We start from the raw sequence: 27,695 nt of genomic DNA on the forward strand, positions 1-27,695 counted from the left end.
CGATCTGAATCCATCCAGCTTTGTACCAGGGAGGGGTATATGTTTTTTTCTTCTTATGTCGGATGACCCTGGTATATTTCCAAGGAACGTCACAGCTCCTCTTTTTTTGCCTATAGGCCCAGCCCAGGGCCACTGCAAGGCAGTAATATATCTATAGCCGACAAACTATATTTTGTATGTGTTAAATGTTTATAGCTGGAATTTAAAATTAAGGGAGACCAGGATAGATCTATTTCGGCCTTATTAGGCCTCATCAGCTGGCCACACCCATTCTTTTACTGGGATTCGATCTGGGAAGCTTCTGCATTGTAAAGCAGAGAGCTAGCAATTAGACCCATCCGATCTGAATCCATCCAGCTTTGTACCAGGGAGGGGTATATGTTTTTTTCTTCTTATGTCGGATGACCCTGGTATATTTCCAAGGAACGTCACAGCTCCTCTTTTTTTGCCTATAGGCCCAGCCCAGGGCCACTGCAAGGCAGTAATATATCTATAGCCGACAAACTATATTTTGTATGTGTTAAATGTTTATAGCTGGAATTTAAAATTAAGGGAGACCAGGATAGATCTATTTCGGCCTTATTAGGCCTCATCAGCTGGCCACACCCATTCTTTTACTGGGATTCGATCTGGGAAGCTTCTGCATTGTAAAGCAGAGAGCTAGCAATTAGACCCATCCGATCTGAATCCATCCAGCTTTGTACCAGGGAGGGGTATATGTTTTTTTCTTCTTATGTCGGATGACCCTGGTATATTTCCAAGGAACGTCACAGCTCCTCTTTTTTTGCCTATAGGCCCAGCCCAGGGCCACTGCAAGGCAGTAATATATCTATAGCCGACAAACTATATTTTGTATGTGTTAAATGTTTATAGCTGGAATTTAAAATTAAGGGAGACCAGGATAGATCTATTTCGGCCTTATTAGGCCTCATCAGCTGGCCACACCCATTCTTTTACTGGGATTCGATCTGGGAAGCTTCTGCATTGTAAAGCAGAGAGCTAGCAATTAGACCCATCCGATCTGAATCCATCCAGCTTTGTACCAGGGAGGGGTATATGTTTTTTTCTTCTTATGTCGGATGACCCTGGTATATTTCCAAGGAACGTCACAGCTCCTCTTTTTTTGCCTATAGGCCCAGCCCAGGGCCACTGCAAGGCAGTAATATATCTATAGCCGACAAACTATATTTTGTATGTGTTAAATGTTTATAGCTGGAATTTAAAATTAAGGGAGACCAGGATAGATCTATTTCGGCCTTATTAGGCCTCATCAGCTGGCCACACCCATTCTTTTACTGGGATTCGATCTGGGAAGCTTCTGCATTGTAAAGCAGAGAGCTAGCAATTAGACCCATCCGATCTGAATCCATCCAGCTTTGTACCAGGGAGGGGTATATGTTTTTTTCTTCTTATGTCGGATGACCCTGGTATATTTCCAAGGAACGTCACAGCTCCTCTTTTTTTGCCTATAGGCCCAGCCCAGGGCCACTGCAAGGCAGTAATATATCTATAGCCGACAAACTATATTTTGTATGTGTTAAATGTTTATAGCTGGAATTTAAAATTAAGGGAGACCAGGATAGATCTATTTCGGCCTTATTAGGCCTCATCAGCTGGCCACACCCATTCTTTTACTGGGATTCGATCTGGGAAGCTTCTGCATTGTAAAGCAGAGAGCTAGCAATTAGACCCATCCGATCTGAATCCATCCAGCTTTGTACCAGGGAGGGGTATATGTTTTTTTCTTCTTATGTCGGATGACCCTGGTATATTTCCAAGGAACGTCACAGCTCCTCTTTTTTTGCCTATAGGCCCAGCCCAGGGCCACTGCAAGGCAGTAATATATCTATAGCCGACAAACTATATTTTGTATGTGTTAAATGTTTATAGCTGGAATTTAAAATTAAGGGAGACCAGGATAGATCTATTTCGGCCTTATTAGGCCTCATCAGCTGGCCACACCCATTCTTTTACTGGGATTCGATCTGGGAAGCTTCTGCATTGTAAAGCAGAGAGCTAGCAATTAGACCCATCCGATCTGAATCCATCCAGCTTTGTACCAGGGAGGGGTATATGTTTTTTTCTTCTTATGTCGGATGACATTTTGTACCTCCCTGGTACAAAGCTGGATGGATTCAGATCGGATGGGTCTAATTGCTAGCTCTCTGCTTTACAATGCAGAAGCTTCCCAGATCGAATCCCAGTAAAAGAATGGGTGTGGCCAGCTGATGAGGCCTAATAAGGCCGAAATAGATCTATCCTGGTCTCCCTTAATTTTAAATTCCAGCTATAAACATTTAACACATACAAAATATAGTTTGTCGGCTATAGATATATTACTGCCTTGCAGTGGCCCTGGGCTGGGCCTATAGGCAAAAAAAGAGGAGCTGTGACGTTCCTTGGAAATATACCAGGGTCATCCGACATAAGAAGAAAAAAACATATACCCCTCCCTGGTACAAAGCTGGATGGATTCAGATCGGATGGGTCTAATTGCTAGCTCTCTGCTTTACAATGCAGAAGCTTCCCAGATCGAATCCCAGTAAAAGAATGGGTGTGGCCAGCTGATGAGGCCTAATAAGGCCGAAATAGATCTATCCTGGTCTCCCTTAATTTTAAATTCCAGCTATAAACATTTAACACATACAAAATATAGTTTGTCGGCTATAGATATATTACTGCCTTGCAGTGGCCCTGGGCTGGGCCTATAGGCAAAAAAAGAGGAGCTGTGACGTTCCTTGGAAATATACCAGGGTCATCCGACATAAGAAGAAAAAAACATATACCCCTCCCTGGTACAAAGCTGGATGGATTCAGATCGGATGGGTCTAATTGCTAGCTCTCTGCTTTACAATGCAGAAGCTTCCCAGATCGAATCCCAGTAAAAGAATGGGTGTGGCCAGCTGATGAGGCCTAATAAGGCCGAAATAGATCTATCCTGGTCTCCCTTAATTTTAAATTCCAGCTATAAACATTTAACACATACAAAATATAGTTTGTCGGCTATAGATATATTACTGCCTTGCAGTGGCCCTGGGCTGGGCCTATAGGCAAAAAAAGAGGAGCTGTGACGTTCCTTGGAAATATACCAGGGTCATCCGACATAAGAAGAAAAAAACATATACCCCTCCCTGGTACAAAGCTGGATGGATTCAGATCGGATGGGTCTAATTGCTAGCTCTCTGCTTTACAATGCAGAAGCTTCCCAGATCGAATCCCAGTAAAAGAATGGGTGTGGCCAGCTGATGAGGCCTAATAAGGCCGAAATAGATCTATCCTGGTCTCCCTTAATTTTAAATTCCAGCTATAAACATTTAACACATACAAAATATAGTTTGTCGGCTATAGATATATTACTGCCTTGCAGTGGCCCTGGGCTGGGCCTATAGGCAAAAAAAGAGGAGCTGTGACGTTCCTTGGAAATATACCAGGGTCATCCGACATAAGAAGAAAAAAACATATACCCCTCCCTGGTACAAAGCTGGATGGATTCAGATCGGATGGGTCTAATTGCTAGCTCTCTGCTTTACAATGCAGAAGCTTCCCAGATCGAATCCCAGTAAAAGAATGGGTGTGGCCAGCTGATGAGGCCTAATAAGGCCGAAATAGATCTATCCTGGTCTCCCTTAATTTTAAATTCCAGCTATAAACATTTAACACATACAAAATATAGTTTGTCGGCTATAGATATATTACTGCCTTGCAGTGGCCCTGGGCTGGGCCTATAGGCAAAAAAAGAGGAGCTGTGACGTTCCTTGGAAATATACCAGGGTCATCCGACATAAGAAGAAAAAAACATATACCCCTCCCTGGTACAAAGCTGGATGGATTCAGATCGGATGGGTCTAATTGCTAGCTCTCTGCTTTACAATGCAGAAGCTTCCCAGATCGAATCCCAGTAAAAGAATGGGTGTGGCCAGCTGATGAGGCCTAATAAGGCCGAAATAGATCTATCCTGGTCTCCCTTAATTTTAAATTCCAGCTATAAACATTTAACACATACAAAATATAGTTTGTCGGCTATAGATATATTACTGCCTTGCAGTGGCCCTGGGCTGGGCCTATAGGCAAAAAAAGAGGAGCTGTGACGTTCCTTGGAAATATACCAGGGTCATCCGACATAAGAAGAAAAATATATATATATATATATATATATATATATATATATATATATATATATATATATATATATATATATGGTTTTTTATGTCGGATCACCCTGATATATTTCAAGGAACGTCACAGCTCCTTTTTGCCTCTAGGCCCAACCCAGGGCCACTTCAAGGCAGTCAAATCCCAGTAAGGAAGGGTGTGGCTAGCTGATGAGGCCAGAACAAGGCCGAAATGGGACCATCCTAGTCTCCCTTAATTTTAAAATTCCAGCTAAAAAAACATTTGACACATACAGAATATAGTTGTCGGCTATAAATAAATTAACTGCCTTGAAGTGGCCCTGGGTTGGGCCTAGAGGCAAAAAGGAGCTGTGACGTTCCTTGAAATATACCAGGGTGATCCGACATAAAAAAACATATAGCCCCTCCCTGGTACACAGCTGGAAGGGATCTGATCTGATAGCACCTCTGCTAAGTCTCTGCCTTACAAGGCAGAGTCCACAGGATCAAATCCCAGTAAGGAAGGGTGTGGCTAGCTGATGAGGCCAGAACAAGGCCAAAATGGGACCATCCTAGTCTCCCTTAATTTTAAAATTTCAGCTAAAAAAACATTTGACATATATATATATATGTAGATTGTTCTGAGTTCGGGTTTTGCCCTGTGTAATATTTTGCATGTCTATGCGACGTTTCGGTGAAATCACATTCACCATCATCAGGCAAAGGTTGCAGGTTCACGTCCCAGTGGGTATGGCTAGCTGATGAGGCCAAAATAAGGCCAAAATAGATCTATCCTAGTCTCCCTTAATTTTCAAATTCAGCAAAAAAAAAAAAAACATGTGACACATACAAATAGAATTGTCAGCTATCAATAAAATTAACTGCCTTGGAAATGGCCCTGGGTTGGGCCGAGAGGCAAATAAGGAGCTGTGATGTTCCTTCAATACACCAGGGTGATTCGACACAAAAATATGTAACCCTTCCCTGGTGCAGAACTGAAGGGATTGGATACTGTAGCCTAGACGATAATTCTCTGCCTTACAAGGCAAAGGTTGCAGGTTCAAGTCCCAGTGGGTATGGCTAGCTGATGAGGCCAAAATAAGGCCGAAATAGATCTATCCTAGTAAAATAAAATATTTTGGTTTCAAAGTATTAGACTCAAGTCCTCACTTACTAATATTTTCTACTTTCATGATGCTTGGTGCTGATGATGTTACCTAGTTTGTCTAATGAAATATTTGCAAGAAAATAACCAAGCTCAGAGAGCACCAAGGACCCCACATTTCAATCCCAAACTACAAATATTCTCCTTTATTAGAAAAGGAGAGGAACACAAGCAGGTGAAAGAAAACTGTACAATTTTTTTTTTAAAGTGAGATAGTTGGGTAGGCTCTTTTCTAAAAGATTAGGCCCTTTACTTAGGGTCTCTAAAAGGGATTCGCGACTCCTCAAAAATTTTTCCTGCCCACTGTAGAATAGCAGCTTTCCAGCATCTGGTTGCTAGAAGGTATGGAGTTTTTTTTCTTTACATTCCTATTTTTTTATTCAAAACTTTATCATTCATTCACATCAAGGAACATGCCTTCCATTTACATCCAACATACATTTGGGATTTTATTTCAGTGTACAGTGGGCTTTCAAAGGACTCCCTTGAAAAATAGTTATCGTCCCTTAATTTGGGATTAGAATTTTTTTTTAAAAATTATAAATATTTACCACAATCTGCTTCATCAGAATGATCTTTACAGTGCTGGAATTGATCACAAATGTGAACCTGGGATATACATTCTCCACTTCCACACTGATAATTATTTGGTCCACATGAAGCTGTTAATGAAGGAGACACAGATACTGTAGTCCATGAAAATTAGTTAATAAATCAGTATATTTTATAACACAGCATATGTCTCACATCTCATGTGCAAGGTAAAATATTTTGCATATCTTATATATTACTCCTGATACATCCAAGTAATTTCAAGGGATCAACACTGAGAGTAAATATGAACCACAATTAATACAGAAATCCTTTAGAGGGACCACGCTAAAGGCCAATAATATTTGGGTCCCAATGTTAACTATCCGTGTTCTTCTTACTTTGTAGTTAATTTGTAGCAAAGAAAAGTAGCCAGAAAAATGTTTGAATTCCATCTCCATGCTCTTTTATCTTTGAAAAACTACTTCCAAGAAATTTTGGAATTAGAAAAATGCATTTATGAAATAAAGATAGACAAAGTTCTTAGATTGCTCTAAGCTACGATTCATTTAATCACGATCTATTGAAAAACCATAACTGTCTCTGTTGCACAATGCAGTATGCAGAATTAAAATATTCTACAGCCATTGCACAGCATATATCATGGATGAATTTAATGGTATCTATAGCCAAAAAAGAAATTATTAATCTATTGCTTCCTGATTGCTAATCATATTACTCCATAAAATAACAGTAGGATCCAAATTTTTTATTATTTTTAATAAGGTTTTTATATATATATATCCTCTTCTTTTTTTGTACATAGCTCTTTTTGTACATAGCTTCTAGACTTGAACTGCTGGTATATAACTTATAAAGTAAAACAAGAATGAATCAAAGAAGTCACAGGAATTCAATACTATATTTTCTCTGTATTCTTTGTTCCCTATGGTTTTGTGTGATATGGGGTATATGAGAAACTCACCTGGCATGCCAAGATTATAACCTGTAGTAAAATTGGCTAAAAATCCTTTTCTAGTTATAGATTTATCCGTAATGAAGAGCACAGTCATTTGATGAGTTGTAGAGAATATATCTGGCAAGGGAGATTTTCCAGTATAAACATCTTCATAGCAAGGAAAAGTATATCGTTATTCCAAAGACTAACATAATTTTGTTACACATCAAAATGATAGAAAATAAAATACATATAAGACAGAAAAATATCTATATCTATTTTTTTCATTCATAAATAGATGGATGCTCTTTGAAGCTTAATCTAGTGAAAACAACTGAACAAACCAATACTGATTAAATATGTAAATATTTTGAAAAATGCTAAACCATGTTCTTTACTCATAGATGATACTGAATGTAGCATGACTTAAAATATGCGCTTGCTATATAGTCTGGGTTTGATCATTTATCTGGGCTGGATCCAGACTGTATAATTGATTGATTTTCTATTAGAGCTCTCTGAGAACTTATCACAGCTTCCAGGAATCTTTGCCATATCAAATGGCAAATGACACAATGATGCAACAATAGATGAGAAAGAAAACATTCATACCAGATTCTTCTTAAATTCTCCGATACTGCAGTTTTGTTAACTAACTTAAATTATATCAATCAACATAAAAGTTTAATTATATGTATGAAAGTATATCACATTTTATGTACATTTTATTGTTATTGAACATTTTTATAAATGAAAATAATATTGTCACACTCAACTCATGGAATTTACAGATTTATGGAATTGTTAAAACACTGTATACTGTACATCTTTCACTATGTATTCTTTTTAAAAGTATTCTAATTCAGTATTTCAGTATTTAGCACATATTGATATACTTTATATACTTACTTAAAAATAAAGACTCAGGTCCTCTACCATCTCTGACTTCTAGAACATCATGAATAGCCTCTAAATTAAAATACTGGAAATGAAGTTGAATATTTTTTCCCTTTTCTGCATTCAAATACCATACACCTAAAATTATAAAATTTAAGAAAGAAACAAAATAAAAAAATATTGATTTGTCAATAGTTTCCATAAAGAAACAGGTTGGATAGTTAGCCATCATCATCATTTTTATTAAGATCCAGTTTTAATATGTTAAAACACTTCCAATACAACTCCAAAGTATAATGGCATTACAACAGTTTAATACTTAAACAATTCTCAACATGACATTGCCTTATGGGTGAGACACAGAAATTAGTATTTAAAGAAGCAATTTCAAGCAAATAAGCAGAATTATAGATAGATAGAATAGATAGATATAATTCTTTATTGGCCAACTGTGATTAGACATACAAGGAATTTGTCTTGGTGCATATGCTCTCAGTGTACATAGAAGAAAATATATATTTGTCAAGAATCATGAGGTACAACACTTAATGATTGCCATAGGGGTCAAATAAGCAATAAGGAAATATTATTTAACCATTGATGGTGATTGGGTAGTGGGTTAGTTGAGATTCTTCTTAGCATTAATACCTTAAAAACATATTCTGGGATTCCAAGTTCACCTGAGGCACAATGACCACAAGCAAAATTAGTTCTAACTTAATTCACTGTTGGTTTGCTTCCTCATCTCTGAGCACAAGTAGCCAAATATGTTATTATTATCAATATTAATATGTTACTAATATATATTATTTCTCACTAATGTTGTATTTATTCAAATAAGACTTCTTTAATATATTCTGCAAATTTTAAATTAATTTTAATATATTATTAACATATTCTACAAATTTTGAGCAGGAGAAATTGATTTATTTAAAATAATTATTTTTAATATTAGGTGTGTAAGGCAACAGGTTTCTTGAAAAGAAAACAAACCAAATATTCCATTACACAGAGGTTTAAAAGAATATGAAACAAATACATAGAAAGAGAAAAATTTAGATCACACTAAAGACTTAATTACTTCTTTCCTATCTACCTTTCCTATATGTTTCCTCTCAGATTTTCAGCCTCCCTCCCCATTCCAAGTCTTTAACTCTGCTACTGTGGAAACAAAATGTATGGGATGAAATATGTGGGAATGAGAAAGGTCAAGGACTAAGAGGCTGTGTATTACTTGATAATGCTTGATAGGAAAAGGATTCAAAGTGATGTAAGTTTGGGGAGCAGTCGGATAATCAAGGGACCAATATTGGAGGCAGGCAATTCATGAGAGATGACACAGGTTGTTTTTCTGCCCACTACTTTGGAATAATTGTAGCTGTGTATCTGCTCTGTACCAGAAACAGTAAGGGAAGTGAATAGACTTTTTAAAAACATAACAAGCCTTACATAGCTTATTTTCTGACAGAAAAGATTTTTTTTCTTTTTATATGTTTATTGTATTTATAATTCTAATCAACAAATTTTAAAAAGAAGAAACATTAAGTGAAGTAAGATCATATATGCTGGAGTAGAATATACAAAATCTGATGTACCAAGATTCTAGTAACAATAAAGCTTTATAGGAGGGGTGTCCAATAGAGTTTGACTAGTAGTTAGTAATAGGCAGTGTTTGCATGTTAGAATGAAGTAAACAGGAATGGGATTCCAGAGAGTTTCAGTTTAGGGTGGGGTTATTGCTCCTACTGAAATTAGGTCAGAAAAAGCTATGGAACCTAACAAGCCTTTGGGTTTGTAATTGCCAAGGGAATGGGTAATTCAGTGGACTGCCTAGAAAAAAGGGGTACCTACAGTTTTTAAAAAATATTCTCCCTTCTAGCCCAATTGCCTCTTTCTAGAGCTAGATCATTGAATCATTTTGCTTTTTAATGCCAGATATGTGGATAAAAAGAGCACATTCATTTCCCACATATTGGTGGATATGATGAGCTCCCTGTGTCATTGAAACCTAGTTAGATGAGAATGGGGATCTAACTTTGTTCAAAGTTTGCTTTTTAAAAATCTAGCTTCTACAACAGCTACAACACCAGATCAGAAAATGAGACATAATGAGATTTTTCTTATATTTTTTACAATAGCATGTGCTCCTGTAAAAAAGAACAGAAAATGTATAATCTCTATTTGTTTTTAAAAAAAGCTTTATTAAAATATTATTTAAGTCAAAAACTTCTAATGCACTTCAGTATGATCTTCATTCATTCTGTCCATGGCATACAGTGTGTTTCATATTTTTAAATACACTTGTCTGAAGGTTTGAACACATATAACTTACAAGACATATAACCAGTATTGGGCTGCCAACATTTTTACTGCTGGGTAGAAGTGGCTTGCCATCCATGTGACCAGGTGGGAGTTGCTTGACAACCATGTGGCCAGGGATCGCTTAAAGGTCATGTGACTGGATGGGAGTGGCTTACCAACCAAGATAATTTTCAAATAGGTGCTTATACTCTTTTTCAGTTGATTAAGTCACATTATTTGAATAAAGAACAAGCATTATTTGTTGCGGAGCACAGTAACATTTTAAGGTTTGTACTGAACCCACAAGATTCAGTATGATGACAGATTAGGCAAGTAGCTCAATTTTCTTTGTTATAAAAGTTCGTTCTAGAATAGATAATGATTAAAATGATTAAAGCATTTATGGATAAAAACAAACTATTTAATTATTTTCTATTTTTAAAAGTAATTAAAGATCATACTAAGGTACTAGAGAAGGAAGGACAATAAAAAACTATTAAGTATTCAATAAATAATGCATAAACCTACTACCCACATTGCGTCCCTCCCCATGGGGGCAGCATCCCATTACTGCATATAACTTACAAAATGCTTTATTGATGTAGTTATTTGGGTAGTTCATCGAAGTAAATGTAGTGTTTGGTTCCCACAAATCATATGGACCTCCACAATCAGCTAGAAGAAACAAAATAGAACAGATATAGTTTTCGGATAGCCAGAGAACTACATAGGTCATTTGCTTACTGAAGTAAAAATTAAGATGCAGTGTTTTAACCCAAATCCTCATGCGGCATGCCCATAGCTACATATATACTTCTGCTGCCCTTAATCTGATCTTTCCTTTTTCTTTTTAATATATGGTTTATTAATGCATTTTTATATCACATTAAAAATTCCATATCTGAGTAGCGTGTAGTTGGGAACATTTAATTTAAGTAGAAATGCCTTATTCATCAACATTAATAAGAATAAACATATCAGTAATAATCAGATAATAGTAATACTATTATCTGATTATTATTATCTTTTGGATCATTTTATATTCTACTCTCTGATTCTGTTGATTAACCATTGGTAAAACAAGTTAAAATTATTCCATTTCTTCCTTTTCCTTTATTTTAAGTGTTAATCTGTCCATTTTAACACATTCTAATATTTTTATAACATTTTCATCTGTAGGGATCTCTTTATTTTTTCATTGGGGTGCAAACACAATTCTTGCTGCCATTGATACATGTAAAATTATATATATATTCCCTTTGTCGTAGTGTTCTGGTAATATACACAAAAGTAATATCTCTGGTTTCAAATCTATATGTTGTTTTATCATTTTTTTTCTAGCCAAGTATGTATTTTTGTCCAATATTTTTTGCCTTTGAGCATGTCCACCACATTTGATAGTATGAATCTGGTATCTGATTGCATCGTTATGTGATACATTTTCATACACCTTTGCTAGTCTTGCTGGTGGTAGATGCCATCAGAGGTGAGTTTCAGCTGGTTCTGATCAGTTCTGGAGAACTGGTTGTGGAAATTTTGAGTAATACGAAGAACTGGTAGCGGAAATTGTATGTAGTTCAGAAAAACTGGTAAATACCACCCTTAACTGGCGCCTCCCCCATCTGTTCCTTGCTGCCTGTGTGCCAGCTGAGGAAATGGGTATTTTGCAGTAACCTTCCCCTGGACTGGGATGGGAATGGCTATTTTACAGTATCCTTCCCCTGCCATGCCCAACAAACCAAACCATGCCCACAGAACCAGCAGTAAAACTTTTTGAATCCCACCACTGGATGCTACCTATAAAACTTTTTATATAAGTTCTCCTCATAAACTGTTGACATTGTTAGTTTATAATTTCTGTTCCACAGTTTCTACTATTTATCTAATTCTATTGGATAGCCAAAGTTTTTAGCCTATCTTATCATTGTTTTTTTCACTTGTTCTTCTTCCAGTTTAACACTCAAGAAATAATTATATATTTTTAAATTATTTTTTATTTGTCCCTAGTTGTTCTGTTGGGCTCTCTGGTTGACTCCTCCCAATAATTCACAGGTACAAATTTCAGACACACACACGTTTGAAAATTCAAAACAATGTTCTTTATCATGAAAATTCACTTAAACTAAGCCCTCTTTTGGTATAGCAAAGAGCACTCGTCTCCAAACAAACTGGTAATTTGTACAAGTCCCTTGTCAGTTCTGTGATACTTAGCTTGCAGCTGTGAGGCAATTCACAGTTTCTTCTTTCATAAAGTGAAACACACTTTGCTCTGGTTTAGTTTCAAAGCAGGGAAAAATCAGCACACAAAAGGTCAAAGTCAGTAAAGCAGGCACGAAACACAACAATCAGATAATCCTCCACAATGGCCAAACCCACAGGCTGCTATTTATAGCAGCCTCACTAATTACCACAGCCCCACCCAACCACAGGTGGCCTCATTTTCTTTGATAATAATCTCTCAATTGTTGTTGCCTATGCATCGCTCTCTGCATGCATGGCTGTATCATTAACTCTTGTTCTGAATCCAAGGAGGAGCTAAATAATTGATCTCCTTCTGAGCTGTCTACCACACTCTCCTCCTCCCTGTCACTCATGTCTTCTTGGTCAGAGGAGCCTTCATCATTAGATTCCACCAGGGCAAAACAGGCCTGCATCCATCTGGTCCTGGTGTTTTATTGTTTTTTGTGACTTAACTGCTTCTGTTAATTCCATCATTGTAGTATTTTCATTTAATATAACTTTCACTATTTGAGATACTTTGGATAATTCAGCTTTCTCCAAATATGTTTTATTTTTTTCTTCAAATACTTTTTCTTGATTATATAATTTTTCATAGTAATTCTACTATGAGAGAAAGAGAGAGAAAAAGAGTGAGAGAGAGAGAGATAGAGAAAGAGATGAGAGAAAGAGAAAAGGAAAGGAAGGAAGAGAGAGAGAGAGAAATGAGAGAAAAAAGGGGAGAAAAAAAGAGAAATGAGAAAATGATTGAGGCAGAGAATGAGATGAAAGAGAGAGAAACAAAAGAGAGAGAAGTGACTCTTGATTTAAAGCATATGGTAAAAAGCACCCAAATAATAAGAGAGAAAATACCCCCAGCCCTCACCTGTTTTGGGAAATGGTTCAAGAGTTCACACACACACACACACACACACACAAGGGGGGAGGAGACAGGGATGGAAAAAGAAAGGAAGAGGGAGAGGGGGAAGGAATGAGAGAAAAAGGGAGGAAGAGGGAGGAATGAGAAATAAATGAGAGAAAAAAGGGGGAGAGACAGGAGAGGTACCCAGAAATGAGACAGTTGTTAGAAATTTGAGGAGGGATGATTGATTGTTAAATATGGATTGACTATGGAATGATGGCAAAAGATATATTTAGGTGTTGTTTAATATTAGGATGTATTAATTCGTAAAATTGGATTAGAATTTTAGAACTAAATGGAATTACATAGGTAAAATTAATGGAAGATACATATGATAAATAAGGGATTTATGATATGTACTGTATGATTTTATGACTTTGCATTATGAATTTAAAATATACTTGGAATTGTAGAAGATTGATGAAAGTTAATAATAGTAAATGCTAAGTGCCTGAAAATTAATTGAGCTTGGAAATATTGAATGAAATTATAGAAAAGTAAATATGGAAATATATTAATTGATGCATTGGTGTTCAGATAGATTTTCATAGTATTACTAGATGACTATAATACCATGATAAATATTTGACAAATGAAGATTTTAAAGCATGGATTTATTAATAGTTGTGTTTTTGGTTTTGCTGGTTGTTTTAGTTTTAATAGTAGTATATTTTGGTTTTATTTTATTATTAATTTCTTTTAATAAAAAAAGAAGGGAATTTTTTTCCCCCTATTAATTAGGAAAAAGTTGTATAAAAAGTTGTATAAGGATTTTTTGTTTCTTTTAAGAAGAATGTATAAGAAAGAGGAGTAGGCATGACGGCCTGTCTGGATTTATAAGAAAATAATTATATTAACAGAATAACATAGTGGGAAGGGACCCGTGCCCCAAATAATTAAGCAACATAGTGGGAAGGCACCGTGCCCCAAATAATTAAGCAATAAGTTGTCTTGGGTGACATATGTGATGCTGTGATTCAACAGAAAACACACACACACAAACATATATGAAACAATAAATACCAAGCAACTTTATACAGATGAAGAGGAAGAATACTGATGGTAAAGGTAATAATAAATAAAAAACAAGTATTGTTGATAGCGATACATGTGCTGAATAACAAGCAATAACAAACAAAAAACTTCATATGAAAATAATGGAAATGGACTATGGAAAAAAATTGTATGTTAGGTCATTTTAATGCAATAGTAGATGAAAAAGTGTACTATTAAAAGCAGGAAAATAGGTTAAAAGGCAAGAAAAACACTACCAATGACTTTTTAAAATATCAGAATGAACTTACAGAAAAGTCAATATACATTTTATTCAGATAGACACCAATCATTGTATAGAATTGATATGATATGGCTGACATCGGAATTAAGGTTTAGGTTTAGGTTTATTGGATTTATATGCCGCCCCTCTCCGCAAACTCGGGGCGGCTCACAACAATAATAAAAAACAGTACAGTACACAATACCAAATCCAATGCCCACCCATCCAGTTCCAATTTAAATTAATAATCTCAAAAAAAACAGTATATATAAAAAACAGGCACACAGTCAGTCAATCAACAAAACAACATGGGCAAGGGGGAGGTGTTTTAGTTCCCCCATGCCTGACGGCAAAGGTGGGTCTTAAGGAGTTTACGAAAGGCAGGGAGGGTGGGGGCAATCCTAATCTCAGGGGGGAGCTGGTTCCAGAGGGTCGGGGCCCCCACAGAGAAGGCTCTTCCCCTGGGTCCCGCCAGATGACATTGTTTAGTCGACGGGACCCGGAGAAGGCCAATATACAAGAAATAGAAATAGAAACAAACACATGGGCAGATCATAATCCAATAAAATAAAATGTAAAGGCCAAAGTGAAAAAAAAGAGATGTATTTTAAATCAAGCAATATTAAAATATAAAGAATGTATTAAAATAATGGAAGAAGAAATGAATTTCTTTTTAAAGAAAACAGAAAAGAAGAGACTTCACTACAAAATATATGGATGCAGCAAATGCATATATTTGGGGATTTATTTGGGGGGGGGGACACAGTGAGGTAGTGAAAATGGAGCTTCACCCCAGAACACCCAATTTGCACTGAAAGATGTTGAAAGAAAATGCAGGGTGTCCTGCATAAGCCACGGCCATAGTGTGGTAGTAAAAATTTTGGCAGCCCTTCACTGGTTATAACCTATAGAATAAAAAAGAACAAAGTAAAGAGGCAAATACAAAAGAGATTGGTTCAGGAGGGGGAAAAAGCAACACAACATTAATGAGCCAAGCAAAACTAGTAGTCTTTCTGGTATCTATACAGTATACCAAATAGGATAGCTTATGATTATCCTAAAAATGAACTTTGTTATAAGATAATTCTAAAGTTTAATTTTACATTAAACAGCTCACTGAGTATGGCATCTTTTTATTCTTGCTCTAACAAAATATATTAGTAGCAATCACGATACAGATGGGCTGAAAGAAGTACTTACAGCATCTGCCATTACGCTTATAATGCTGCCATTAAATCTAATGATAATTTGACGAGTCTGGGTAGAAAAGATTTTCTGTTATAATAATGCTTCATGCAGCCCATTATACTCTTTTATTAGGCAATGTTGTCTCAGTTGCAGAACTTCATGTAATGAAGAAAGATTGAGAATTGCTTATTCATTTCTACAATGAAATCTCATGTAAAGCATTCATTTTTTTTAAAAAATGTTTATTTTGTCAAACACGTATTAGATAGTACACATAAGTATAAACATGATTTGTATACAGGAAATGAATGTGAATAAAAATAAAGGGTACATTAGGACAAAGATGGTAGGCACACTTGTGTGCTTATGCACATCTCTTACACACCCGTTAGGGCTAGGGTTAGTGGATTGAATAACTTCAAGTTTTGGTACTTTCAGAGAAGGTTTTCTTTCTGTATGTCTCAATGTAATTTGCTGATAGGTGAATGTGTGTGTTTTTAACATTTCAATTTTCTTTTAAAAACCTGACTGAAAATAAAGAGTTGCAAAGATGAAATCAACCTTGTTCAGTATTTTGTACTACAGAAAAAAATGTGGTATATCAAAGAATCAGCAGTTAGAATCTATATTGACTACATTGCAAAAGTTTTTATTTTTATTTGACTTTAGTTTGTATACAAAGAACAGAGCATGGATAATCATGCATTTTGTTTGTTCTATGATACTATTATTTTTACCTTCAAAAAATAGGAACATTATTAGTTACTAATGTATATTTGGGATTCAGTTTGGTCTGTTGAGTGAGTCATCAGACTTAAAACCAAGAAGCCAAGGTGGCGCATCGGGTAGAATGCAATACTGCAGGCCACTAAAGCTGACTGTAGATCTGTATATCAGCAGTTCAAATCTCATCACCTGATCAAGGTTGACTCATCCTTCAATCCTTCCAAGGTGGGTAAAATGAGGATGCGGATTGTGGGGGCAATATGCTGGCTCTGTTAAAAAGTGCTATTGCTAGCATGTTGTAAGCCACCCTGAGTCTAAAGAGAAGGGGGCATAAAAAATTTAATAAAAAAATAAAACAAATAAAACTAACTCTGATTTCTAGTCCTTCCTAAGGCACAAACCAACTGGGTTACTTTAGGCCAATCACACTTTTTAAGCTTTAAGAAACAGAAAATGGTGAACAACTTCTGTAAATTCTTGCCAAGAAACCATAGAGTCATGTCCAGGGAGGCACTATAAATCAACACTAACTAGAAGGCTTATGGACATAGACATGCTATATTTATATATAAGAATGAAATAGCCTCTGAACTCTTAGATATTGTGTAGTTTAGGAATGATCACACTGCAAAAAAACAATAAACTAAAATCTGCATGTTCTAGCATCACATTTTTGTACAGGGGGGGCACGACAACAAAAGATTTCTGAGGAATTAGCTTATTTTTCTAGAAACTGAAGATGAGACTGAATTCATACCCCTTAGCCACAATGACGATACTTTATTTATTTTATTTTATTTGCTCAAGGGATAGACCTAGGAACACAGGTTGTCGTTTATAAAAATATTAATTATCACTAATGTTTGGCTTTATTTGTGGCTTGAGATTGTGTACTTTATGTATCTTGTTTATCATAGTCTATCAAAAAATCACTGGCTGCCAATCCTTACTTCTTAGGAACACTTTTATTTATTTTATTTATTTATTTATTTTGTCCAATACACAATGAGAGTTTTAGTAGATATATATATATGTATAATATATATACATACATAGTAAAATACATGATGAAGGTTATAGAGGAAATACTCATAGTAAAATATATCTAAGAAAGAATAGAAAAGAAGATATAGTAATAGAACATATCACTGAAAGAATAGAAGAAGAGATATAGGAATAGAAGAAAGGTAGAGGAGATATAGGAGAGCAATAGGACTGGGGACGGAAGGCACTCTAGTGCACTTGTACTTGCCCCTTACTGACCTCTTAGGAATCTGGATAGGTCAACCGTAGATAATCTAAGGGTAAAATGTTGGGGGTTTGGGGATGACACTATGGAGTCCAGTAATGAGTTCCACGCTTCGACAACTTGGTTACTGAAGTCATATTTTTTACAGTCAATTTGGAGCGGTTAATATTAAGTTTAAATCTGTTGTGTGCTCTTGTGTTGTTGTGGTTGAAGCTGAAGTAGTCGTCGACAGGCAGGACGTTGCAGCATATGATCTTGTGGGCAATACTTAGATCTTGTTTAAGGCGTCTTTGTTCTAGGCTTTCTAGGCCCAGGATTGAAAGTCTAGTCTCATAGGGTATTCTGTTTTGAGTGGAGAAATGAATGGCTCTTCTGGTGAAGTATCTTTGGACATTTTCAAGGGTGTTAATGTCTGAGATGCGATATGGGTTCCAAATAGATGAGCTGTATTCGAGGATGGGTCTGGCAAAAATTTTGTAAGCTCTTGTAAACAGTATGAGATTGCCAGAGCAGAAGCTACGTAGGATTAGGTTTACAAATCTTGAAGCCTTCTTGGCTATGTTGTTGCAGTGGGCTTTTGCACTTAAATCTTTTGTTATTAGTATACTGAGGTCTTTAACCAAATAGGGGTTATCTGTGATAATTTGATTATTCAGTTCGTATTTGGAGTTCAGATTCTTTTTCCCAATGTGTAGGACAGAGCATTTGCTAGTTGAGATTCGGAGTTGCTATGTGTTAGACCACTCAGAAACAGAGTTCAAGTTCTTTTGGAGAGTAGTTGTGTTATCGGTGGTGTTGAAGAATTTTACATCGTCGGCGAAGATGACACAGTTGCTTGTGATGTAATCCCTTGTTCAGAAAGCTGTCCCTTGTATTTATTTAACTATTTCTTGTTTTGCTTCTGCAAAGCAAAATTATAAACATTTTTTAAAAAATCCTTATTAACTTCCTTCAGATTTGACCTTTCTCAGATTTATCTCTTCCTTTTTCCAAGAAAATATTATTACTATCACCACAGCAGCCATTTTGTGAAGTAACACATTTCCCAATGAAGTTATTTTTATATTTGATGTCCTTGTTAGCATTTTTATTTTTCTCTCATCTGTCTGTCTGCCTGCTTGCGTCTCTCTCTCTCTCTCCCTCCCTCCATTCCTCCCTCCCTCCCTCCCTCCATGCATGCATCCATCGTACTATACCTAGAACCCCAACCAGTTTTCATGGCTAAAGGAGGCCAGCATTGTAACAAATGACTCTATTGAACTTAAAAGGAATAAATTATGAAAATATATTCCATGAACTGAGCATTTCCATTCCATTTATACAGTATTAACCTATACTAAAAGTCAATAAAGTGAAAAAGGACATATTTTTCATGAATATTAACATTAATATGTGGAAAAATGGAAAAAATATGGGAAAATTTTCAGATGCCCGTATTACAAGATTAACACAAGGTAATTAAGTTTTTTATAAACAAGTATTAGAGTTAGTAGATTACCATCAATATCTATTCAGACAGTCTAGAACGAATTTCGATTTTTTTAATTGGCTGTTTTTATTGAAACACACTTAATATCATCACTTTATAAAATATGAAAAGTTAGTTGTCCGGTTTAATGATAAACTAATTTCTAATATTTTAATATGGTAAAAATGTTTAGCTGCAAAAAGAAGATAATAAATCAAGATATAGTCAATCCTTGCAGCATATAAATTAGGGTTAGCAAAGAATACAAAGAAGTTGATCTGCTTCAGAACTTCATTAGCAGCTTCATGTCCATACAAGCCTGAACTTTTGTCCTTTTGTGCTCTCTAACCTTACTCCTATTTGCCAGTTTACTGTTCATTTATTAGATAAATTTAATATCCTCTCCTAAAATTGATAGCATTAGGTCTATGCATCATAAGTTATGTGGCTTTCAACATTAAGTACTGCAGTAGTCAAATCTGGAAATGAATGAATTTAATTAAGGCTCCTTAGTTCTTTGCTTAAATCATCTGATGTGTGTCATAATATTTACTTCAGTGATCTACATCTACAAAATAATGCAATATATAAAGTTTCTTCAGTATGTGATGTTAGTTGGGTATCTGAATATTAACAGCATTAATGGATTCAAGGCTTACTTAACATTTTATGAAATTGGGATATAGACTATTGTGTTGTGAATTGTTTTCTGACTTAATTATTTTAAGCAATTTGATGACTTAATTATTGTTAGCTTTTAGATGGAAGAATAAAGAATACCCGGGAAATAAATATAACAGAAAACACAACTGCAAGAATTTCTATAAGAAACATCTACTCTAGCTATTGCCACCTATTAATGAAAAAATAGTTCTGCCACCAAACTATTACTGACAGTAGCATAACATTCTGCATATCACCCTGAATGCAAAAAGGTAGAATAGAGCAATAAATTCAAAACATGAAATGATGCCAAGCATTTAAACCTGGGCAAAAAATATCATTTAAAATTTAGAGTCAATAATATTTTTGTAATATTTAATATAAATTGCTAATATACAGTACAGATAGTTATTGACTGATGGCCAAAATTGGAATTGGAACGATGCAGTAACTGAGTAAGTAGTGCCTGATTTTACAATGTTTTTTGCCATGTTTTTTGCCACCTCCAAAATTAAAATCACCATAAAATTAGAATCACCATGATTGTTAGCCAGTTCACACAAGCATTAAGCACATCTCAGCTCACCATTGATTTTGCTTTGAGGAAACCCTCTGGGAAGGTCATAAATAGAAATCCCACAGCTCTGGTCCACTGCAACCATTGTAAATATATGCCAGTTGTCAAGTACCCAAATTTTGTTCATGTGACCGTGGGAATGCTGCTGCAGTTAAGAGCAAGCTTCATTGTAATGTCAAATAATGTTAAATGAATGATAACGTAAGTCAAGGACTACTTGTAATGCTAAGGATAAGACTTCGGAGAGGGGCGGCATACAAATCTAATAAATTGAATTGAAATTGAAATTATGTTTGATTACTGCTTAATAAAATGAATCCTTCCTTGCTGCTGGCAGCAAATATGAAAGACTCCAACAGATCAGGACAGCATAGGACAGTAATGGTGGCACGCAGAGCCATATCTGGTGGCACATGAGCCATTGCCCTAGTTCTGCTCCAACATGCATGTGTGTGCCACCCAGCTGATTTTTGGCTCACAAAGAGGCTCTCGGAGGATGTTTTTGGCTTCCAGAGAGCCTCTAGGGAGATGGGAAAGGGCCTTTGGAACCTGGGGAGGGTGAAACATGAGCCTACTGGACCCACCAGAAGTTGGGAAACAGGCTGTTTCCAGCCTCCAGAGGGCCTCCGGGGGGGAGTGGAAATCTGTTTTCATCCTCCCCAGGCCTTGAATTATGGGTGTGGGCACTTATGCATGTACGATAGCGCACATCCATTCTTTTGGCACCCAAGGAAAAAAAGGTTTGCCATCACTGGCATAGGACATACTATGCATAGGACATACTAATACTAAAAATTTTTTTTTGCTTTTCCTCTTTACTGTAAGTCTGTTATGCAGTAAGTAATGAGGGTAAATTAGCCACTAGGAATCTTAATGTTGACTTCAATATACATTGATAATATTATAATTAAGAAATACTTACTTGGTATCAGAGGTGTTATAGGAATTGTAGGGACCAAAGTTGATACTGGATAAATGCTTTCAGTACAGGCTCCATTTAAAAGCCCTATATCATCAATGGAAATAGCATTAAAAACTCCTTTTTTAAAGGCTTGAAAAGCAACCTATAAACAAATGTTATAGAGTGAGAAAACAATAATGAATTAATATTGTATTATGGCCACTGACATTAAAAATCAAAATGAAGTAAAAACAAAACAAGATAAAATATTACAGTTGTTGGTGAGTTCATCAATGGATAAAAGACTTGCTTAATTTTACAGGCAGTGTAGCAAATTTAGCCACGTTCAAAGAGATTGAGTCATATTGATCTGAAAATAACTGTACAGATCTTTCACAGGTGTTTTACCAGGTAAGGAATTTCTGCCAGAGAGGTTTTTTTTGGTTTGTAGTTTTCCTTATTAAAATGGATAAGTTATTTTTCTTCCTTCTGGTTGTTATTATGGTACGTGTAGTCTGATACTTCTTTTAATTTGGAGAAAAAATGTGTTGTAGAGGTTGTCAATAGTGTTGCAGCTAGAAAATAGAGTTTGCCAATCAAGAATTGAAAAATTGGCATCTATGAGTTCATAGTTGGCTTTTTAAAAATTGTACTTGGGTGTCACATTATTCTGGTGAATGCTAGAGTGGTGTAGGTTGAGGTGGAAGTTAATCGTACTGTGATCGCTGTTGGAAAAGGGTTCTTTTATTTGTAGTACATAAATTGCACTTTTGCTATTACAGAATATGAAGTCCAGACAGCTGTTAAGTCTAGTATTGTTTACTAGTTGGTCGAGTCCCAGACCGATGATAGCATTGTATATGGTAGTATGGATGGGTTCCGTACTGCATTTATTTAGGGTCCAGTTAATGTGTGGTAGGTTGAGGTCACCAAGGAAATCCATTTAAAAATGGCACATGGAAATATATTGCTCTTACTTATTTTTGTTGTTTTGAATTCATTTCCTAACCACAACCCTACTGAAATCTAAAATATTAAACTTATAAAAATGCATAACAAGAAAGAATGATTATTTTTATTTCTAATACCTTTTGTAAGAAAGGGCATTTAGTTCAGCCAAATAGCTTTTTTAAAAAATCGTAAATTTTGCATCATTAATGATGTGGGGAATAGAAGGAGTATTGAATATGTACATCCTACATTATCTGTAGATATACGCTATGTGAATATCTCCTACATTATTTCATTATCTATAGGTTTGCCCAGGAACATAGATCTTGATCTTTGTATATTTGCTGATCACTTTTTATTCACTTTCGTAAACATTTTGAGTTTTTATGATGATTTACACAATTTACTAAATATTCTGCATCAGAATAGGTTTTGGGATTCTTGCCAGTCATATATACTTTAAGTACTCATGCTGGATGAGTTATATGAAAAACATTGAGACATTTAAGAAGCAGATTAGACAGCTAATCATTCTATATTTTTGCAGCTATTAGAACTATGTTGGGATTCTTTTATTTAGAAACTACATATTAAATGACAATGGAAACATATATTAAATTGTAATTAAGGCTTATAAAGAGAATGTAGTATTAATATTGGATTATTATTTTATATATGGGAATGACTGACAGGTTCAGTAACCTATGATAACTTTGAAAAATATAAATGCATATAAAAATTGATGGTGTATATTATCAGAGCATTACAAACTTATTTTTATTATCATGGAATTCAAGAAAGCTTATATTATAAGTCGGTTAAATATGAGATGAAGTAGGATAAGAAGCACTCAGGGAGAGGTAAATAGGGAGAAAGAAGTAGAAAGGTGAAGAGTGGAAAGAAGGAGTGGAGGGAAGTAGGAAGGGGAGAGAAGTAAGTAAGTAAGTAAGTAAGTAAGTAAGTAAGTAAGTAAGTAAGTAAGTAAGTAAGTAAGAAGGTGGAAGAATGAGGAGAGTGTACTGGAAAAAAGGAAAACAGACTGATGAACTGAATAAAAATAGGTGTAAAACAGGATATTGATTTTTAATTGATTGAATAAAAATGTATAAATGTTATTGACATTTTAAGGTATATGCGTTGAGATAAAAATAGAAATTGTGGAGAAAAAAATTACAAAAAAAAGAAAACTTATGTTTGTGCTAAGATATTTTATATTATATTCTAAAGGAAATCATTTCAGTCTGACAATTTATGAAGCAAAAATTCAGATATAGCAGTGTTTCTTTCTCTTTCTCATTTTATTTTAATTAAAACAAATGTGTTTTATTGTGAAAAAAGAATATAACCCTTTGTCAATGTCTTGATTGTTTTATAAATAGACTTCTCAGCAGTCACAGAAAATAAAGTTATTAGGTGATCAAATTTTCTTGATCTCTATATAAAAAAAGATCAAATAAAGAACAGTCAGAAATCTGAGTATGTGCCATCTTATCAACTTGCCAAAATGGATGTTTGCAATTGGTTCTTTGTATTCTGACTTCTATTATGTTGAAATATTTTGATGTGCTTATAAAATTATAGTTATCTTTATTGTTCCAGAACATTTGCCTTTCTGATACTAATGTAAATAGCTGTAAGTTACTAATTTTAGAATTGCTTTGTAAGGGATTGTACTTCCCTTAAACACATCTAATAAAAATTGAGGTTCAGATATTGTTTAGAACTCCCCCCCCCCTTACTGACAGCACTGTTACCAGAAATGCTGGGAAGATGAGATATGAGTTCTGAAAACATATGGGCTAACTAAATTGTTCAGTACACAAAAGATGGAGAAAAAAAATTCCTGTAGAGGATTCTGATGATTTATCAGTCACATTTGGGCAATAATTTATAAACCACATATTCCTTTTAGAAGCCAAGTTTGACAAAGCAAGTATACAGTCAAATGCTAGATGTATTAGCTAGGGATCTAAAATCCCTCTATAAGACCAAAAAGCTGGGAGGCAAAGGAAATTATCGAATGCACATCAAATTAACTTCAACTGTATATTTATTTCATTACTCTAGCTAATTACCACAGTCCACTTAATTCTCAATTAGTGACACAACTGGCAAAGTCAGAAAAACACATTCAAATAATAATTTTAGTTGCCCAAAATACAGCATAATATATATGCATACTATCTCACATTGTTATTTCAATGCCATAATTGTGAATGTGTGTTTGTGTATGAATGTTGAAAGAAGAGAAATGTTGATAAAATGAAGACAATCATAATTACAACTCTGCTGAACATAAATATTTTGACATACTTTAAATTTAGATGTTTCATTTAATGTTACTTGTCCATAATTCCAATTGTTTCCATAATTTCCTTCTTTGTAGAAGATGATCTTTTGATATATGTTATCATCATATATAATTTTAACATTTAGACGTAATACTTTAGGACCAAACATGTGATACCTACATGAAAAACAAATTGCATAAATTATATAATATCTTATTGAAGTGGAATCTACCCAGTGACTATCAGTCTAACTTCAGAAGAACATGCTCTGTCAATAGTAGACGGAATTAGGGAAGAAATAGCTTTTATGAGTGAATTCACATAGGCAGACCCGAATTTTATTCTAAATTGCACCCCTGCCTGGGCAAGTAGTAGAACTCTTAATGTCCCTAAGCTTTTAAAGAATTACTATTTCTACAAATCATAATAATTTCTTTTTATATAAACAAAATATTTACCATACCAGAAACTTAGGCAGTATGCATCTGAAATAGGGTCTATGGGTAAGCTAAATATTTCAGCGCTCAATAGTCTTCTATCATAAATTGTTACTGTCGAAATATAGTAGCCTGAAAAAAATCAAAGTATATATATATATATATTAATTGAATAATTAGTGAATTTCTACACTGACTTTTTGTACTGAAATTTCTGTAAGAGACATGCATTTTTCTATTTCAGTCCATAGTTCACTTGCCTAGCATAGAAAAGAAATTATTTAGATAAAGATGCCTTTAAAATACTTTGAGGCCCCGTGTTTTTCAATATATTATCATCACACCATAACTGTATTAGAGTAATAATACAATAAAAACCTACTTAGAGCCATATTTATAGATTGAAACCCTGAGCTTAGTGTGGTTAATACTCCAAATGTGTGCACTGTTTTGCACTGCTCAAAGTTTAGCAAACCTGAAGTATTAACACATGAAGACAGATATGATATAGTTGCTGTTCTGGACCTGGACTGGGATCTGGCTGGCTGCTCCAAGAATATAAACTTAACAGGCTTGTAATTTTCAAAACAACACTCTTCATTTATTTTTCCTTCCACATTGGAATTCGTCAGAAACAGCTCCAGCATGCAAAGGCATTCCGATCTCACTGATACAAAGTTATAATTCTTTCTAAAAGAAAAGGCTATCTACTTCAAAGTATCTTCTTATCTCTGGGTTAGGTTCATGCTATTAAAAACAGTTTTTATTATGTAACATAAAACTCACTTCTCTGGAGAAACGGCAAATGCATCCAACTTGTTTATAGCACTTTGAAGAAAAGCATTCATCTTTTCCTGTCAACCCCGGATGTGATGTAATTAATTAATTTACACACTCTGAATAGCATATTAAAACAAGTTTCTCCCTCCTTTTCTCTAACCTTCAGAATTTGGCACTTAACCAAGGACTATTCTCAACACCCCCACTATCTGAAGAATTTTTACTTTCGAATACTTTTGTCAGATGGATGTTCTATCAAATCATCATCACCACTAGCCTTCTCCTCCACATCTCTTAAATCAGGGTAATTAACAGCTTCTACATCATCTTCGTCTTCTGAATCTGAAGTTCCAAAGGCTGACAGAGAACACTCACAACAGTTGTCATTACTGAAACTTGGTGGGATGAAACTTATGACTGGAATGTATTGATAGAAGGATACAAACTATTCAAAAGAAACAGACCTCACAAAAGAGGGGGTTAAGTTGTATTATACACATAACCAAGTATGAAAACCTCCTAGAATCCATATGGGTCAATATAAAAGGAAAGAAAAACGGCATTGCTAAAGGAATATACTACATGCCACTCAGCCACGCAGAAGAAATAGATGAACTCTTTGTCAATCAATTTAAAATTGTATGTAGAAAACATACCACAATAGTAATGGGAGACTTTAACTACCCTGATATCAACTGGAAGACAAACCCAGCAGCAAGTGGAAGTGTCAGGCATGCTTCCATTCTAAGTCCAGGAAAGGAAAAAACCCAACTCCATGTTGATAGAGATGAGTACTTTTACCAGTTAGGAACTGATAGTGACAAAAGTGATAGTGATAGTCTTTGGAGAGGGGTGGCCTACAAATCTAAATAATAAATAAATAAATAAATAAATAAATAAATAAATAAAAGCAAGTTCTGAGGCAAAAGGCACGTAAATGCATATGCAAAGAATCCCCAAACCCTACCTCATAACCCCACTGGGCAATTCATTCCACCCCCATGTCCCAAGATGTCAGATGGGTGCACTGGCCATTTGGGCTCCCACATCTAACCCATTGACCATGAGCAGGCTATAAATATGTCCATGTAGCCTGGCAATACATGATCTATCTATCTATCTATCTATTTATCTATCTATCTATCTATCTATCTATCTATCTATCTATCTATCTATCTATCTATTGGATTTGTATGCCGCCCCTCTCCGAGGACTCAGAGTCACTCACAACGTATAAAATATGCAATACATAACGTAAACGAATTAAAATCTAGAAAAATAACCCAAAACTATACCCCCCCATCATTCCATTCATTTCACATTCTCTCAACACATTCATTGGGCAGGGGGCAAAGATCTAATGGCCCCAGGCCGGGCGGCATAAGTGACTCTTCAGATTCTTACGGAAGGCAAGGAAGGTGGGGGCAGTACAAATCTCCGTAGAGAGTTGATTCCAGAGGGCCAAGGCCCCGCAGAGAAGGCTCTCCCCCTAGGTCCTGCCCAATGACATTGTCTGGTTGACGGAACCTAGAGGAAGCCAACTCTGTGGGACCTGACCAGTCACCGGGATTCATGTGGCGGAAGGCAGTCTCGGATGTATTCTGGTCCCATGACATGTAGGTCAAAACCAACACTTTGAATTGGGTCTGGAAACCAATTGGAAACCAATGCAGACCACAGAGTTTTGGAGAAATGTGTGAATGTCTGGGCAAGCTCATGACTGCTCGTGCGGCTGCATTTTGCACAATTTGATGGAAACTTTACTCCCTAACCTCATAATCAAACACAGTAGAGACATCTCCAGCACACTTCCCCCTCCCCTTCCCCAATACCTAACCTTCCCATCACCTCTTGTTTCTACAGTAGCTAAAGCAAGTTGGCAGTGTGGAGGCTGACAGGAAGATTGAACATATTCCTAACCAATTTAGCTGACAACTTTGTCATCCAAAAAGGTAGAGGAGGGAACTAGAGGAAAAAGTATATTGGACATAATTGTTGCTGATAGAGAAGAAGTGATAGAAGGAATTGAAGTGGCTGGAACCTTGGGTGAGAGTGACCACGTCATATTGGAGTTCAATAAAATAT

At 35.5% G+C, this 27,695-nt stretch overlaps 1 protein-coding gene across 1 annotated transcript in view; it reads right to left on the reverse strand.

Moving 5' to 3' along the window:
* Positions 1 to 27,695, reverse strand: part of TMPRSS15 (transmembrane serine protease 15) — a 128,679-nt gene that overhangs the window by 26,161 nt on the left and 74,823 nt on the right. Inside the window, exons 13-19 of the mRNA XM_070751550.1 lie at positions 24,857 to 24,962; positions 24,416 to 24,569; positions 21,173 to 21,314; positions 10,550 to 10,639; positions 7,676 to 7,801; positions 6,794 to 6,934; positions 5,829 to 5,939 (exon numbers count right to left, since the gene is read on the reverse strand). Of these exons, the coding sequence (XP_070607651.1) occupies positions 5,829 to 5,939; positions 6,794 to 6,934; positions 7,676 to 7,801; positions 10,550 to 10,639; positions 21,173 to 21,314; positions 24,416 to 24,569; positions 24,857 to 24,962 (870 nt within the window). The remainder of the gene's footprint in view (positions 1 to 5,828; positions 5,940 to 6,793; positions 6,935 to 7,675; positions 7,802 to 10,549; positions 10,640 to 21,172; positions 21,315 to 24,415; positions 24,570 to 24,856; positions 24,963 to 27,695) is intronic.

Source organism: Erythrolamprus reginae, chromosome 4 (genome assembly GCF_031021105.1).
Source record: "Erythrolamprus reginae isolate rEryReg1 chromosome 4, rEryReg1.hap1, whole genome shotgun sequence".
Taxonomy (NCBI): Eukaryota; Metazoa; Chordata; class Lepidosauria; order Squamata; family Dipsadidae; genus Erythrolamprus; species Erythrolamprus reginae.